Here is an 18,401-nt window from a genome sequence, read left to right on the forward strand (position 1 = left end):
CAGGAGAGCTCTTCCCAAGAATTGAATCTTCTTGGGGCTAGCTTGAAAAACTAGTGTTGGGCTATTTAAGCAAGAATTGCCAGAAAATTCGGCATTGCACATCTCCAAATACTTGTAGGAGATCCGTCTAGATCTCAAAGTACTTCAGGTGTACTAGAGGGTCTTCTTTTCCCGTGTACATTTTCCAAGTTGGCATCTTGAATTTGGGCAAGAGCAAGGCATTGATGTATGCCGAGAATGGTGATCCCCTAGCCCTGTCTAGCTCAAGTTCTAAGGGCTTTGGACTAGCTAGGCCCTTGAGCATATCTCATATTTGATCCAACTGTGCTTGCACAGAAGGATCTATTGTTGTAGAGGCTCGATTAATTAGCCTTCTTTGATTGAGCTACAACCTCAGATTGGACAGAGCCTAACCAGCCATACCTTGGGAGAGGGTACACTCAAGGCCAGCCAACCCTGAGTCTAGTGCTTGTACATGGTCAGTCAGCCCTATCTGGGCAGGGCCTAGCCGCCCACACTTCTCTGCCTAGCTGGTAGAGTTTGTGTGTTGACATGGAGTAAATCACACCAACTGTTGGTGTTTGGTGGATCCAACTATCTGAAGTGATTAACTTCACTTCTCAAATTGTTGTTTTGGGTGCTTCCACCCGCTCTCAGTCCTTGTCGATTGAAAATTGATCTTCGGGTGACTCGCTCCCCTTGGGGAGGGAGTGCTTTTATCTGGCTGGCCATGGAGACTGCTGGAAGAGTTTGGCTGGCCATGGGTACTGCTGGAGGAGTCTGGCCGGCCATGGGGACTGTTAGAGGAGTTTAGCCGGCCATGGGAACTCCTGTTGGTGGTTGGTTGGCCATAAGATGGACAAAGGGGGCTGTTGTTAAGCCTAAAATCCCTAGCTGGCCCTCCATGCCGCTGGTTGCCAGGATCTGACAATTTTTATCGTTTAACCTTTGAGGAAAGGTTTGTCCTCCCTCTGGTAAGGGAAGATTTGTCCTAGTTCACGGGGAACTGGGTTCATCAGCATATCGATAGAGCCTCCTTAATTTATCAACAAGTCTTCCTTTAAGTGGATCTCTGATGAGATCTTGGCCTCTTCGATCGATTCTCTAGTTGAACTACCTTAGTAGATCGCTGGCCTCTCTATTGCGGCGATCTAACTCTGTTTGGCAAGATCGAAGGATGTGATCTTGGTCATCCATCCATCTCAAGAATTCGTGTCTCTACTGAAGGAGTACATCGCAATCAGCAACGCGTGGTTCTTCAAGGGATTTGCATCTCTACTGAGCAAATATATCGCTGTCAGCAGTGCATGGTTCTTCAAGAGATTTGCATCTCTGCTGAGCGAATATATCGCAGTTAGCAGCATCTGATTCTTCAATTTGGCCTGCATGGCCTACAATTTCCCTGAGTCTGGCCAACTCAAGATCTTCTCCCATGCCCAGGTGAGGCTTGCCAATTCCTAGTCTCGTCTCTCCTGCATTTGACTGAGGGTGAAACCCGGTTGTTGTTCTTGGGGGTGCCTCCCAAGGATTCTTCCTTCAGTTAGAGGCGCCAATGGTGGGTCTACTCTTGGAGGCATGGGCCTACCACTTGGATCCATCGGGATGCATGTATCAGTCTGGCCGCTATAGAGTCCTGCCAGGTAATCCTGGTTGCCGATAGGCCTACAGGGGAGGTCTGGCCACCCAAGGTGTGCAAGACCTAACAGGACGAGGCCTGTAGGATCTGGCAGGACGAGGCCTGCAGGGTTTGCAGGAGAAGGCCTGCAGGATCAGGCAGGACAAGGGCTGAAGGACCTGGTAGGTCAAGGGCTGCAGGAGCTGGTAGGCCAAGGACTACAGGACTTGGTAGGTCACTATAGTTCTTCCTAGTGGAGGCTAGACTCGTGGCGCCTATTGTGGTGACAAGATTCACCACATTCGTAGTATTCATCGAGATTCTAATTGTGACTAGAACCTGAGTATTTGGACCTACAGTCTGTGGGTCTTGAGGGAGACCCAAAGATGCGGATGGTGTGACGAGAATTCTTCTTGTATTAACCATGGCATTTGATTAGATACGATATTCTCACTCTTAATGAAAGCACCAAACTGTTGATCTCAAAAAATGATCAACTAACAACTGGGTCGTATAAATCTGATGCTTGCCACGTGTTACACAAATAGAATGAAAAAGCAATAAACATAGAGATTTGTTATAGAGGTTCAGCCCCCTTGTGATTGTGGGTAATGACCTACTCCCCTTTTGGTTGTATTTATACCGAGGGAAATATTATCCAGATCACTATTGGTGAGATCTGTTATAGCACCCTTAGGATTACAAAGTAGGCCAGCCTAGGGTGCTTACTAGCCTTAGGTGTTGGCTAGCCTAGTGTAGGCATGTGAGAGAGATGAAGAGAAGAGAGGAAGAGCCCTAATGGGGGTGTACAAGAGAGAGAGAGAGAGAGAGAGAGAGAGAGAGAGAGAGAGAGAGAGAGAGAGAGAGAGAGAGAGAGAGAGGCTAAGTGATTTAGAGGCAACTTAGAGAACTTAGGTTTCTAGGCTAGGGTTAAGGCCTTTATATAGGAAGCCTTAAACCCTAGGTTTACAACTTAAATCCCTTGAAAATAGTATAGTTAGCTAGATATTTACATAAGACCAAAATGCCCTTAGATTCTAGATACTTCTTAGCCTGTCTGTTGGGCTTTTGGGGCCCAACTTCTCAGCCAAGTGTATTGTTGTACATGGATTCTTGTCAGGTTAATCTTAGCCGTCAATAGGCCTTCAAGGAAGTCTGGCTGGCTATGGTCCTGTCAGGTCAATCCTGGTTGGCCATGGTCCTACCAAGACCTGGCAGGACAAGGCTTGCAGGGTCTGGCAAGTCACTATCGCTCCACCAAGAGGAGGCCAACCTTTGAGTGTGGAAGCCAGCCTTTTGTAAGTTGAGGATAGCTTTGTACATCGTTTCCATGAAGAGGTAGGTTCCCTTGTTCGAACAAAGTCTCCTTGGGTCCGGAAGTCACTTCTTGGCTGGCCAGCTTGTGCATAGATCTTGGCCGGCCTATAGGCTTACCCTGGCAGGCCTATATGCTCCTCTTGGTGGGCCAAGGATGTTGGTACAGCTCCTTGAGGGCTCGCTTCACTCCCTTCAAATGCTGCTTGACGGTTCTGCTATATATTGTATGGAGGCTCTGTTCTGCTATTGGCGAGGTTGTACTCCACCTGTACTCTATCTTTGGCTTACGTGGACATGCCACGTCAAGTGAAAAAAAAAATTGGATAACAGATATATATTTTTTCTTTATTGTTATCTTCATGAAGCTAGATCATATGTGTGTTATATTCTTACCTCCAAATGGAAGTTTATAATGACCAGTTGACTCTATAATATTTTCTAATTGCATTGCTCATATAGCTTAAACAAGTTTTAATTTTTCGGTCTCCTTTCTTTGAACAATAATAAATAATTCCATCTAAATTCTAAATGCTCTAACTTTAAGGCTTGGAAACGATATGTAAAAATTACTTTAGGCATAATGGTTTTGGATATATACTTGCGAGAAGAAAAACCTGTTGATCGTACTGATATCATTACTGTTGCATAGAAAACTCTTCATGCATAATGGGAAAAGTCAAAATATCTTAGCCTCATTGTTATAAAAAGTTCCATTCATGAACATCTATTGAGTGGTTTGCCTGCAGACACTACAAATGCCAAAGAATTTTCCAATATTGTAGAAAAACTATACGATACTAGTGAAAATGCTGAAGCTTGGACATCTTATAAAGATGACATGACAGCCATTAGGTGTGGTGAATCAAAAGGAGTGAGATTTTATTTTAAAAATTGTGAATGTTCAGTCCAAATTGAAAGGTCATAATAGTCCTCTTCCTAACTCTTACTTTATTTATCGTGCTCTTCATACACTTCCTATCTCTTTTAGCCTTATCAAAACAACCTACAGCACTTATAATAAAATATGGAGTGTTACTGACCTAATTTCACACTGTGTAGCTGAGGCAAGCAAGCTAAAAAAGGAGAAGAATGAATCTTCTTAATATTTTTCTCAACGCAAGTCCAACAAAGGCTAGGGAAAATAGGATAAGAATGAAGCACAAGTAGGGACTAAGGGATCTCACGAAGCCAAGTGAGAGAAAGTTAAAGCTTAAAGTGGGCACTTATATTGAAGTTAACGTTATCTAAGTTGACACATTTATTCTTGAATTACAATTTAGTGTTAAGATTGTCTTGAGATTTTTTTTTTTTTTCTTACATTTAAGAGAAATTTAATTTCATTTCCGCTTTTAGTTAAACAATAATATTCTCTTTTTTTTTTACAAATCATAATGTTAATATTATATTTGACTCTAAATTATTGGAAATGTCATTTTTATTCTGGTGGTCTAATAATTTGTCATTGGTTCCTTAACTTTCTCTTTATATTAACAATTTATTCAAATCTAATAAATTGTTAGGACACACTCCTAACAATTATGGATATGCATATTTAACTTTATTCTAAATTCTTTTTTATTTTATAATCTGTTTTCTTCTTTAATTGTAATCGAATTTTGTTTGAGGTGTTGCAAAATTACAACAATTAAAATACAAATTCGGTTGCTATGCTTTTAATGATACTTATTTAATATTTTGTTTTATCTAAATACAAATTTAGCATATTATAATTAAATTGATTAATAAAATTTTATAAATATAACCAAACTAACACTCATTTATTTGAGTTTTAGATTCACATTCAATTATTTATAAGTAAAAACAAATTTGTCATATTGATAAAATTTGTTGACTAGATTTGGACCTCAAGATACGAAATATGTATCATTTTAAATTACATAGTATCAAATGACTATTATTGAAAACATATATTATTGTGTCAATATTTCCATAAAACACATAGTATTTGTTTACTCTTAATATTATTAATATTGAATATATTATATATAGATAGAGACTAGCCCATGGCATATTTTTGAGTCCAGCTACGAGCTGTGGATTCATACTTGAATTTGTCAGTCTTGCACATATGAGCTATTTCAGGCACCAATGGGTCATCTGGGTTTGGGTCCGTTAGCAGAGAACATATCGATAGTAAAACCTGCATAACACAATAACAATAATAATTCAAATTAAAAATTGGAAAAATAAATAAATTCATAACATGCATTTTTATTTTTAACATCACATGGTTTTGGGTTAGTTGGTTACCTTGGATATGGTAAGAGCCGGACTCCACTGCTCCTTCAGTATGTCCAAGCATATATTTCCATTGCTATTTATGTTTGGATGAAACACCTTTGTCCTAAAGGCTACCTTAAACAACAACAACAATAATAATATAATAATAAATCAAATAGGTATGTCAGTATATTTGTGCATGTAAATTGGTGAAGTTGGGTTTGGTATGAAAAATTAAGTACCTTTGGGGGTTTAAATGGGTAATCAGGAGGAAAATGAATGGTTACAAGAAATACACCCCCTGCGTACGGACTGTCGTTTGGACCAATAATTGTCGCTTGCCAGTGAAACATGTCCTCAGCCACTGGACCTGAAAAAATTAACCAAATGATCTAATGTAACACTTCCATTTTAGAAAAAAAAAATGTAAAGATTGAAATTAGTAAAATAAATTAATTATAAATAGGGTAAATAGCGGCATACTTAAAGTTTTATGTTTGTAAGTAACATAAACTTAATATTTATTTTTAGTAGCATAAGTACCCAATATTTATAAAATTGAAATTTTTCTCTACTTTTGTCAGTTCATACTTTGTTATTGTCTTAAACAAGACACATATAAGGTGCAGATTCTAGATCATTAGTTCTAGATAAAAACTTGTAGTATCAGTTACTTCCAAATGTTCTTTTAATAAATTTAAAACGGAATCTGTCTTGTGGCCCGAAAGAAAATTATAGTTTTACAAACATTGAGTACTTGTGCCGCTGAAAATAAAAATTAAATTTATGTCACTTACAAACTTAAAAATTTAAGTATTTATACCGCTATTTACCCTTATAAATATAACGTTTTATTTAAAGTTATTTTCGGAAATGACTATATTTATATAATAAACATAGTTGTGTATTATGTTATGCTATGTGATGTTTACCTGCACTGCATGAAGTTGGTGGATCTCTTTGCAAGTCCTTCAGCTCCTTCAATATTCTTTTTGAGGCCATTGAAAGGAAAGCAAGTTTTCTCAATTAAGCTAGTGCTGAGTATACAATATATGTATGAGACTTTTTATGAAGATGATCAATGTTTTATGAGATATTGAGACTGAGATGAAGAACTTCTCTATGGACAACACTGACATAAAAAATGGTGTATTTATAAATAAATTTAATAAGACAAGTGGTTCTAAGGAGAGGCCGAAAGCAAAGACCCATTTGTTTTCTTTTGGACTGCTCAAAGTGGGTACAGAATAGATTCCATAAAAATTTATTTTCCTTTTGTAGCCGAAACAAATATCTATCTATCTATGAACTTTACTTTTTACTAATGATAGTGCTTTCTTTACTTTTTCAAATATCACAAAAAAGTTTGGATGAGTTAACAAGATGATTTACTTACTTGTCAAACTATATGTTATTGGGTAAAGGGTATAGTGATACATTCTTACTTATTTCGATATTTAGATAAATATTTTAGTTTAACTTATTTTAATGGTCTTATAGGTTGTGATTAATTTTATAAAATTTTAAGAACTTTAAAAAAATTTAGCACGTTATAAATAGGGTTTAAATAATCTATTACACTCGTGATTCTTTTATTTTATAGTTATACATGTATAAAATAAATTGTTTAAATACTACTTTTTATAATGTAAATTATACTGAATTTTTCAAAATTTTACATAATGTCTTAAATAATTATAATATAAACAACTATAAAAAAGAACTGGACTGAAAAAACTTCTTAAATATCGAAACAGTAAAGAATGCATCAATACACTTTTTTTGGATAGTACATTATAGAAACACCCTATACTACTACATTCTTGCTTTCTCCTTTGTGACTTTTTAAAAAAAAAAAAGAATTACACATTTATGGATCAGTAAAATACTTAATCCATATCTTTCATTGGAGATGCAAAAATTGTACTATATTTAGCACAAAAAAATACTTTGTGATATATTTGCATCAATTTTTAGTATTGTACTCCAATGTACAATTACAAAACTTGATGCAAAATTTAATTTTGTTTATTAAAAGTAAAAAAAATAATAATTTTATCATTAATATTATTATTTTATTATTATGTAAAACAATAGAAAAAGAATATAAATAGTTCATCATCAATGTTATAGCTAAATACATTAATAAAATAATAAAAGTGACATAAAAGTCAATAATACTATTAATATTTATGATGATGCAAATTTTGTATCATTTGGCACAACATTTGCTATGTGCCAAATTTACATCACCTTTTGGCACATTATTGAAGTATATTTTTTTAAGTGAGCTATATTTTAGATTTACATTGCTTATTTGTATCTCCATTGGAGATGATCTTACAAGAGAGCACATTTACTACTATGACCTTTGTCGACTGAAAAAATAGACAATTGACTCATAGTCAAATAATCACAAGTTAATCAACAATAAATAGTTTGGAATAATAAATATATATAAAGAACACCAAGATATATAGAGGTTCGGCCCCCTTGTATATGGATAATGACCTACTCATCTTTTAATTGTATTGAATGTGAGATAATATCGGGCAGATCATTAAGGAAGACAAAGTGAATTCTAGTTACAGCTCTCAAAGTGTTTATAGAGCATATCTTTCACCAAAGTGCTCTTAGATGTTTGAGTATGATTTCAGCTCTCGGTCCTTTCTCCTTGTGAATTTATTTACTATTTATAAGGGGAAGATTTTTACATTAGCTCCGTAAAAGGAGTAAACAAAGAATAAATATCCCTACATTCTAGGGTGCAATTAAGATCTGTTGAAGCTCCTTTATTCTTAGATAGATTTGCTAGATCCAAGTTTGTAGGATTCAGTTTGAGATATTTGTGGAAGCTTGTTGAAGAAAAAATCAAGGCTCATGTAGCCTTATATGACACTCCTGGAAGTGTTATTTTTGGTTGGTAGGTTAATCACCTAGCCAGACCTTTCTCGAGACTTGTCCTTTCTCGTGGAATCATTCTTGCAAGATCTCTTGTCTTCCCTGGCTGATAGGTTGGTGACCTAGCCAGGCGCTTTGTGAATGGTCACACTTCAGCCTCTTCAACTCACTATTAAATGTCAGTTCTCATTGTGACAATTTTAAAACACATTTTATGGGAGATCATGTTGACGGTTGCACTCCCCCCATAATTTCACTTTTTGCTCTTTTTATTTCCCCGTGATGATTTTATTAGGAATTAATTTCCCATTTAATTAATTTTGGGAGAAAATCAAATAAATGAGGCCTATATAAAGGCCTTTCTTCTTCTTGAATCCCTCATTTTTGTTTTTTCTTCCAGAAAAGATTCTAGAGAAAAATAAGAAAAACTTCAAGAAACTCAAAGCTTTTCCTCGTGTTCTTCCTTTGTCTTCCACTGCATAAGGGAAAACCAACAGTCGTCTTCGTCAACGTCCACGCTTTGCCCCAAGATTCACCTAGTGAGTAAGTTCCTTTAACCTTCTTTTTTTTCTTTAAAAGATCTGTGTTTTTTATTTTACACCATTTTTGGAGGTTAAAAAGCCTACATGCCTTAGGTTTAGGGAAACCCAACCACTACAGTTGCCCAGGTATGTTAGGATAGGTTAATGTAGGGTTTTAGCTGAAAAGGTTGAATCTTGACTTTGTTTCCCACATTTTTGATTATGGGTCTTGAAGAACACAAAGAACCAAGGTTTATGGCTTCTTTTTGTAGAATTATCTTAAATCTCTTAGGGAACCTGGCCGGCCTATTCGAGGTGTTTTTGTTGCTAGCCGACTGATTATATGTTGCCCATATGGTCTTTATGTTGTCTAGATGTTTACCTCCCTTTCCCTCTTTGCACAGATGAACCTGCGCGACTATTGGTGAGGTGAACACTGGATAGACGTAGATCTTCTCAACCTTCTCTTTAAAGATCATCTCGCACTCCACGCAAATGGTTCTTCATCTAGTGATTCTCCAAACAGCTCTTCAAGCAGTTTTTTTGACTTAGAAGTCAACAGTGGTTCTCCTGAATAAGAAATCCAACACCACCACCACACTGAATGGATTGGAAGAGAAAACTATGGTCGATCCATTTGGGAGCTAAACTGGGGTTGGAAAAAATTTCTTCTAGCTTCTTGGACATACATTGTTCGACCAGGTGTCCCAAACACCCTGCTAGAGGGACGTAGATCCTCCTTTCTGAAGAAACCATCTAAAGTTAACATTTTCGTGATAGTTGCACGGTACACCAATCAGGATCCAAATTTGACCAGGACAAAGTAGACCTATTGCGCAGCTCCTTCAATTGACCCCACCTTGCTAAACTGATGGTAATAGGATGGGTTGCACAAGCCAACTAAGCTAAGATGCATGTTGAGTAGGCTGAAAGGCCTACTGAGCTTAAAAAAAGGGCATGACCGGCCCGGAGGCTAGTCAAAGACTGTGATGTTATTACAAAAAACCTCTTAGGGGGTACAATGATGCTAGGGAGCCTCTAAATGAAGATGGGCTGCCATCCTATGCTGGGACTGATCATGCTAAGGAGGAATTGGCAGCCCCAGTGCCTTTGCCCCAAAGAGGGGAGCCAGAGGCTACTTGGGTATTCCCTTATCTACACTGACTCATGCAAGGTTAAAGAATCTCGTGGGCAAAAAGTTAGTTGGGGGGCTTGACATTGACTCGCCAGGTGAAGAATACCTAGAATATTCCCCTCCTAAGAACTAGATGGTGTGTTCTGGTCCCCATGCTGAGCAGGGGCTATCCTGCCACTTCACTCGTACTTCTGAGACATAGCCAATTATTTTGGGATCTGCCCAGCACAGTTGAGTCCAAATGGGATCAAGTAAATGTCTTCCCTCTTCATTTTATATGCACATATGGGTTGGCCACAACCTTCGCCCTTCGAGATCAGATGGTATTTTGACCTAAAATCCAACCCTAGTCAGGGTCAATCAAGGTACTTCTACTTCAGCCAGTTGGGCTACATTTGGTTTGGTGGCAGGAATGATCCCGCCATGTCTAAGATTGGCGGCTATGCCCGGGATTATTTTATGGGCTATGGTGCAAAGGTTGTGCATCATACCTTCTAATGGGCTCCCACCTTTGATCAGCCAATACCTACCCTACAACTCAGGGATAGGGCCAACCATATCCTCTCGTTTCTCACCTCAAGATGAAATATCTACAAGTTGGTGACGAGAAAGAACTTCATCAAGTATGGTCTCTACTCTCTACCCTTCTTTGGGCAAACCTTAAGGTTTATTTGATAAGATTTCTTTGAAGAAGAATACAAGAACCAAGAGGAAAGAACTTGAGACTGAAGCTCCCTTTGATAACCTTTCTGAGAAGAAAAAAGAAACCAAGAGGGAGAGAATTGCTAGGAAGAGGGTTTAGCGGGGAGAGTCTTTGAGTGAGGCCCTTGTTGTCATTAGGCCTTAGGGATCAGAGTCTACCACAACTTTCTGCGTAGTAATTGTTGAGGGCAAGGGTAAGGGTATTGCGAGTGTGGAGAGTGAAGAGTCCAATTCAAATGACAAGAGTTCCATATATCCTTCCCTGGGATGACGCTTCTGGGCAGGCCAAGGGTAAAACTTCTTTACTTTACACTGAACTTATGTCTTTTAAAGTTAATTTCTGACCAACATTTTGAGTCTTTGTATGTACGGCTTCTAAATTGGAACAATTTGTCAAGAGGAAATCTGTGGGCACAAGGTTTCAAAAGGAGGGGTCAAGCTCCATCCAATCAGGACTTTCTCCACCTCTTCATTATGCTCCTTCAGCCAACCAGCCCATGGTGGGTAACTAAGAAGAACGTCCTTCTCCTACTAGGAGGTCAAGTAAGGAGTGCCAAAGATCCAACTAGGGATCTACTCCAGACTGGGAAGAAAAAGTAAAAGAGATTATCCATAACTATCTGGACAGGTTCTTGGTTCAGGTAGATGAGCAGCTGCAAGACATATATAGTAAGTCTGGTAAGACCCTGATCTCTGGCCTTTTGAAGGACCATGCTTCAGTAAATTATCTTCCCTCTTTTGAAGTTTTTTTTTTTAATGTGCAACTTTTATTCTAACTTGCAATCTTTTATTCTCAGATGTCCCTAAAGTTTGGGCACGCCTATGCCCCAACAATTTAAAGCAGTTATCTTGTCTTACCAAAATACTATAACCTTTTCTTTTGGAGTTGTAATCTTTAATTTTTTTTTCTTTTTTATCGGGGAGACACTCTTATTTACCTTTCCCCAAGGCTCTTTTAATTCCTTATCTGACATTTGATTTTGAGAGTAATATTTCAATGCATTTAATTATACTTATGCACTTCCCCCTAAGTGACTAAAACAATTCAATCCTTTTTGAATCACTTTGTAGAACTTGTTCTTATAATTTAAAAATGATCATATATTACATAAATTTCTTAATTCACAAAAGGTTTTTTTTAATCAAAAAATGTAATCATGATTATTGATAATACTTTCAGAGATTATCGGCATTCCATGCTCTCAAAATCACAGACCCAATACTGCTACTCTGGGATCTTGTGAGTCAAGAAAGATTCTTTTTAGAACCAAGTCTCATGTTGAGAACTTTTTGTTTCTAACTTTTGAATTAAAGTATTTTGCCACTTTCCTTTGGTATGCAGCCAGATGTATTTATGACTCCTCCTATAGTTCTTCTATGAGATCCAATGATTCTTGTAGCAATGATGGATTGGTGGTTGGATCGTAGGTAGTCCTATAGGTAATGGTGCTTTCCACTGGACCATTGCTTCACATCTATATACCATTAAAAATGAAGAATGCACAGTGGTGGTTCGGGCAGTGGTTCTGTATGCCCAGAGTACCTGTAGCAATTCTTCAAGATAATTTTTTTTACAGGCTAGAAGTTTATTCTTGTGTGCGACCTTTAACATCTTATTCACAACTTATGCTTGACCATTTTCTTGTGCTCAATTTTGTAATTCTTGAGTGCCTGGAGAAATTCCTTGCAGTCGAGACATAAGAGGCCATATTCTCTCTGTGGGTCTAATATTCTCCTAGTACTTGCTTAACAACCAACTAGGAGTCACTAAAAATTTATAACTAGTTGGCTCCCATAACTTTAGACAATCTCAATCCTGCTAGCAAGGCCTCATACTTGGACTCATTATTGGAGGCTAGGAATTTAAATTGTAGGGTAGTCTGAAGTCGTAACCCTTTGGGAGATATCATCACTACTCCTGCTCTCGATCCACTTTTGTTCGAGGCCCCATCTACATACACTTTCCAAGTGGGTGCAATTACTTCCAGTGTATTGGCAGTTTCCTCAGTTTTGTTGCACTCCATAATGAAGTTCGCTAGGCCCTCCCCTTGATCGAGATGCATGGGATGTACTGAATGTCAAATTAATTGAGCTCCATGGCCCATTAAAGCAATCTTCCTAAAGCTTCTGGCTTCTGCCAAACTTTTCAAAGTAAATTATTAGTAAAGACTTTGATTGAATGTGCTTGGAAGTAGGGTCGCAGCTTTCGGGATGCTATTAGTAGATAGTAGGTTGATTTCTCTATCAAAGGGTACCATATTCATCAAACCGTCTAAAAAATGCAGTTTGAAATCTTTTGTGGCGCGGTTGCGGTTTATATTTTTTCCAAACCGCACGGTGCGGTGTGGTTTTCAGTTTTGAATTAATAATTGCAGTTCAAATTGCACTACACTATATATTATAAAGTTACTAATTCTTACAATATGATTTTTATTTTTTTTATATAAGAACAAATATATATATAATATATGTCTACATTACTTTATTTTATAGAGACAATTCAATATAATGATTGATGATTATTATACATGTTATGATGTTAAAACTTTAATAAGATTTTTTTGTTTTGTATTGTTAAATCTTCATTAGTTTGATTTTTCAATTTTCATTATAATATTTGATAATTATGATAGAGTAAATTGCTCAAACCGCATCGCACCACACCACATTTTTGCAGTGTGGTTTTTGCGGTTTTAAGATCTCGCAGTGCGGTTGCAGTTTGAGAAATTATAAAAACCGCATATGCAGTTTGGTTTGAAAAAATAGCTACAACCTGCACCACCCGCACCACGAAAATCCCTAGTACCAGACATCTACTCCTACCATCCTCTTGCTAACGTGGTAAATATGATGTTGGGCTATGCCTTCCTCACGGACTAGGGCCGCATTAACTGAGGCTCGCCAGATGAAGTGTTTTATTTTTAGGGGTATTTCCATGTTCCAGATCATCTTCCACCATTTTTCTTGACGAGTGGTGGTAGAGGTCGAAGGATCAAGTTGGTGTATTATGTCATGGGCAAGGTGATATCCCGAATTTACATTGTAAGCACCATGTGGGGTACGGGACCAATACAAACGGTCTTGGCAAGGAGATTGCAGAAGAGGGATGGATTGGATAGCTTGGGCGATGTCGGTTGGGAAAAGATGTTAAAGTTGCTAAAAATCCAAATCTCCGTTGGGGGAGATTAGGCTAGAAACCTTATGATCAAGAGTAGCTGGCTTTTGAAGATAAAGTATTTTCCCATATCCCGGAATCCAAGCATCCTTGTAGATAGATATGGAGGTACCATTACCCACAGAACTGCGTAACACAGATTGGAGGAGTGTTTTGCCCCAAGAGATGCTATTCCAAACAAGAGAAGGGTGATGCCCCTTACCAAAGTCAAGGAAAGATGAGTGGGGGTAATATCTAGCTTTGAGAAGCTGGGCAACAAGAGAGGAAGGAGCCTGAAGAATACGCCAAGCCTGTTTGGCCAACAACGCTTGATTGAAAGCTTTCATAGAACGGAAGCCGAGGCCGCCATGAAACTTAGATTTACACAACGATGACCAACTCTTCCAATGGATTTTCCTACTTTGAGTTGTGCCTCGCCACCAAAATTGAGCCATCATAGGCTCAACTTTTTTATTGAAGTAGTGGGGAAACTTAAAGCAGGTCATTGCGTAAGACGGAATCGCTTGGACCACCGATTTAAGGAGAATTTCTTTGCGTCATTTAGAGAAGAAAGTTGAGTTCCACCTGCTGAGGTGGGACCACACTCGGTCTTAGAGGTAGGTGAAGGCTTCTTTTTTTGAACGCCCAAAAGATTGAGGTGAACCCAAGTATTTCTCGATGGAGTCCCGAATAGGCACGTTGAGCAAGGAGGTGATCTAATCCTTCACTAAGACAGAGGTGTTTGGTGAAAAATAAAGGGATGATTTGGCATAATTGATAAGTTGACCTGAAGCCAGGCTATAGGTGTGAAGGATATCCTTGATTTGAGCGGCTGCAATTGGGGTGCAGCGCTAAAAAGAATGTTATCATCAGCGAAAAAAAAAAGATGGGAAACGATAGGTGCTGCCCGAGAGATCTTGAGACCGAGGGCATGCTTCCGGGGGAGGCGTTGGTCGACATGTTGGGTTATGAGCAAAGAGAGACCCTCCGAGCATAGCAGGAAAAGGTAAGGGAGAGGGGGTCACCTTGACGAATTCCACGGGTTGGAGTTACAGAGCCAGTTAGTTGCTGATTGATGGAGAGGGTGAATGATGCAGTGGAGAGACAAGACATGATAAGGTTGATAAAGTTTGGTGGAAAAAGGAATTTTTCCATAACTCTCTTTAGAAAGCTCCATTCAACACGGTCAAATGCTTCGGCCATGTCGAGTTTTAGAGCCATCCAGCCAACATTTCCATGCGTGCGATGAGTTAGGGAATGAGTATTCACAATAAAATACTTCATAACATATAATACCTCATAAAACCGGTTATAATTTTTTAAAAAAAAAAACAACAAAGTGGGGATAAAATGTCTCAGATATAATAAAAATAGAACTAGTTCTATAACATAATGAATAAAAATAAATAACACAAAATAACTCAAACCGGTTATAATTAAAATATAACTGGTTTTGTAACATAATGAATAAAAATAAATAACGCAAAACAACTTAAACCAGTTATAATTAAAATAGAACTGATTCTATAACAGTGTTATAATAAATAAAAACCAATAACATGAAATAACTCAAAATCGGTTATAACTAAAATAGAACCGGTTATATAACATAATGAATACAAACAAGTAACACACAATAATTCAAACTGATCACAATTAAAATATAAAAGGGAAATCAGTTCCTAAAATACTGAAACATAAATTAAAAACAAAATTAGTTCTACAATAAAAAAAATCTCATAACACATAATACCTCATAAAACCGATTATAATTTTTAAAAAAAAAATGGAGATCAATTTCAAAAAATATTGAGGCATAAATATGAAAAGAACCAGTTCCATAACAAAATAAATAAACACAAATAATAGCACACAATAACTCAAATATAATATAAAGAAATCGATCATATTTATCAACTAGTTAAAAATTTAAGACAAAAAAAACTGGTTCTGTAAAGCAACTATGATAAAAACTCACACACAAAAACCAGTTAAATAAAATAGCTTAAACAAAAACATCCATTCAACATGTTCTAACCCACCAAATAATTACACTCATACCATATCTACTTCAAAAATACTCATTCATTATGTCTATATAACCGTAACTATTTTAGTTATAATCGGCTTGAGTTCTTTCTTGTTATTTATTTTTATTCATTATAACATTGTTATAAAATCGGTTCTAATTTAATTATAATTAGTTTGAGTTATATTGTTTTATTTGTTTTTATTATTTATGTTACAGAACTGGTTATATTTCAATTATAACTGGTTTGAGTTATTTTGTGTTATTTATTTTCATTCATTATGTTATAGAACCAATTCTAATTTAATTATAATTAGTTTGAGTTATTTTGTTTTATTTGTTTTTATTTTTTATGTTACAGAACCAGTTATATTTTAATTATAATCGGTTCTATTTTTGTTTATATTTGAGACATCTACTTTTTGGTGACTTTTTCAGTAACTTTTTCCAGGGACGGTGGCTTTTCTGGCGATGGTGACTTTTCGGGCGCCGACGACTTTTTCGATAAAACTTATTATTGTTTACAAATATGGGATTTCCTTCTTTTTTCTTAGAAAAATATGGCATAAAAAGAGGGATAATTACATAAGGCACTATTTTTTGTAAAAAAAATTATCTTTTTACGTTTACAGAATTTTTTTTTACATTTTTACGGTTTTTCATAAAAACAACATGAAAACAACAAGAAAACTACATAAAAGTAACATGAAAATAACATCAAAGCAACAACAACAAAAAATAACAAATAATCAACAACAAATTAACAAGAGTACAACATAAAAAGAACGTATTTTCTGTAAATAAAATTAAAAAAAATCGTAAAAATGTTTAAAATTCCCTAAAATCGTATTTTTGTAATTTTTTTGTTGTTTTTGTGTATTTGTAAAATAATTCCTAAAAAAACTCATATAAATGTAAAAAATAAAAAATAAAAAAAATAACCCCTTAGCATTATTTATTTATGCCATAAAAAAATAAACTCTTATATTTTTCCCATATATAGTGTAATTTCTACATTTAGCAATCATCATTCAATAATTTTCTACAACACAAAAATACGTACAAGAGTACCTTTAAATGAAATCCAAGTAGACTTTTATAATAAAAGAAAATGACATTAGAGTCATAATTTACAAAATATCATAATTTGGTTATGTAAATATTTATTATTTCAGTTAGATTATTGATTTATATATTAAGTGGGACATGTGTTGTTTTTTTTTTAAAAAAAAATAATGTATTTAATTTATCACATTAGTGAGAAATTTAGAGAATTTTAAAAATATATTTTTTATGTTTTATTTACAATTTTATGACCTAAATTTTTTATTTATAAAAATATGCTTGTAAAGTTTTAAAATTACGAAAAATATTTTTCTTAGCAAAAAGTAAGAAAGTAATTAAAAAAAATAATGAGAAAACAGCCTCATGGCAACTATAAATTAACTATAAAACAGTCAAAACAACCAAAAAAAATAATCTTATAACAAATATAATACAACTATAAATAAACTATAAACAACTAAAAAATAATTTATTATTTTTACTAACGATGTACTTTTTTAAATAAAAAAGTTCAACACCTAAAAATAAAAATTTTCCATATTAATTTATTTTTGTAATTTTTCTAAATTTTTGATCTATTATGTAAAAAATTTACATTTAAATTTGGTCTACAAAAATAAACAATTTTATTAAATAAATATTAATATGATGTTCGTTAATTAATGATTTTAGTGGCAATAATAAACATGTATCGCCTATATTTATATTTTATGAAATTACTTGTATTATGTTCATGTTGAGCATAATTGTATAAAAAAAATTTAGTAGGCTTGTTCAAAATTTAATTTACAATGCGGTTATCTACACAGTGGCAGACTCAAAAAAAAATTTGCTAGCAAAATCTTAAATACAATTTTTAATTTAATTTGTCAGATCTTAAGTATAGTAAAAGAGTTCTTATCTCTTTACAAGGTCTTCTAACATTTGTCACTTTGAAATTTTCAAATATGTAATTGATAAGATTAGAACCCTTAACTTTTTGAAGAAAAAAAATTGACTAAGAATTTACCATTACACCAAATTTTTATGTGATAGGGGATGTGTTATGGTGCAACATGCCTCCAAATTGACGACACACAATTTAGGTGTTTTTTTATGTTCTTTTTTCATGATGGTCTTAAACTTATAATAATTATAGTAAATTTTCTGTTAATTTTTAAAAAAATTCGAATATAGTACCAAAAAGGCTAAAACATAAGCACATGAAATAAATGTTTTTAAGTAAACATTAACACAATTTTTAATCATAAATACAACTAAATATTTTAATATTGCTTTTAACACTGTAAATTATTTGAAATTTTTCGAAAATTAATAGAATATATGTTATAAGTATAGTATCAATTGTCATATAAAAAAATTTGGATTATAATTTCTTCCATATATTGAAAATAAAAATGTTCTTACCAATAAGAACAAAAGAGGTGTTCCTACAACACTCATCCTACAAATATATAGAAAGGAAGAAAAAAATCAAGAACCTAAATACAAAGATCATGAAAGAAAATAATATTTAACAGATAATTTATCATGAAAAAAGATGAAAAGAAGCATTATTGGATGAGGTTATCCGTGGAAATAGACATTTTTATAGTTCACCATGTACTTTGGATTATTTTGATAGTTTTGGCTTCGGTTAAAATTTTGGATCGGGTGCCTTAAAATTTTCAATCATATGTTTGGTGTATGGAAAATCATTTGCAAAAAATATTATCAAAACT

General features: G+C 35.1%; 2 protein-coding genes across 2 annotated transcripts; both read right to left on the minus strand.

The window, feature by feature from the left end:
• Window positions 1–4,709: 4,709 nt before the first annotated feature.
• LOC115704810 (ubiquitin-conjugating enzyme E2 10) lies at window positions 4,710–6,315 on the minus strand. The gene is made up of 4 exons (XM_030632021.2): window positions 6,106–6,315; window positions 5,416–5,543; window positions 5,204–5,308; window positions 4,710–5,093 (listed from the first exon to the last, which is right to left on the minus strand). Exons 1-4 carry the CDS (start codon window positions 6,173–6,175, stop codon window positions 4,950–4,952), a joined length of 447 nt encoding a protein of 148 aa, XP_030487881.1. The 5' UTR covers window positions 6,176–6,315; the 3' UTR covers window positions 4,710–4,949.
• Window positions 6,316–13,588: 7,273 nt separating this feature from the next.
• On the minus strand, window positions 13,589–14,789 carry LOC133032002 (uncharacterized). Its single transcript, XM_061105810.1, has 2 exons — window positions 14,571–14,789; window positions 13,589–13,897 (listed from the first exon to the last, which is right to left on the minus strand). Exons 1-2 carry the CDS (start codon window positions 14,787–14,789, stop codon window positions 13,589–13,591), a joined length of 528 nt encoding a protein of 175 aa, XP_060961793.1.
• Window positions 14,790–18,401: the final 3,612 nt, after the last annotated feature.

Source organism: Cannabis sativa, chromosome X (genome assembly GCF_029168945.1).
Source record: "Cannabis sativa cultivar Pink pepper isolate KNU-18-1 chromosome X, ASM2916894v1, whole genome shotgun sequence".
In the NCBI taxonomy this organism is placed as follows: Eukaryota; Viridiplantae; Streptophyta; class Magnoliopsida; order Rosales; family Cannabaceae; genus Cannabis; species Cannabis sativa.

What these genes read in the sequence shown, in the direction of transcription:
- LOC115704810 (XM_030632021.2), bottom strand. Translation starts at nt 6,175, where the DNA reads ATGGCCTCAAAAAGAATATTGAAGGAGCTGAAGGACTTGCAAAGAGAT. An exon ending in ACCCATTTAAACCCCCAAAG is followed by an intron (nt 5,309 to 5,415) that starts GTACTTAATTTT and finishes TTGTTGTTTAAG; the next exon opens with GTAGCCTTTAGGACAAAGGT. An exon ending in CGGCTCTTACCATATCCAAG is followed by an intron (nt 5,094 to 5,203) that starts GTAACCAACTAA and finishes TGTGTTATGCAG; the next exon opens with GTTTTACTATCGATATGTTC.
- LOC133032002 (XM_061105810.1), bottom strand. Translation starts at nt 14,789, where the DNA reads ATGGCCGAAGCATTTGACCGTGTTGAATGGAGCTTTCTAAAGAGAGTT. An exon ending in TTTCCTGCTATGCTCGGAGG is followed by an intron (nt 13,898 to 14,570) that starts GTCTCTCTTTGC and finishes TTGGCCAAACAG; the next exon opens with GCTTGGCGTATTCTTCAGGC.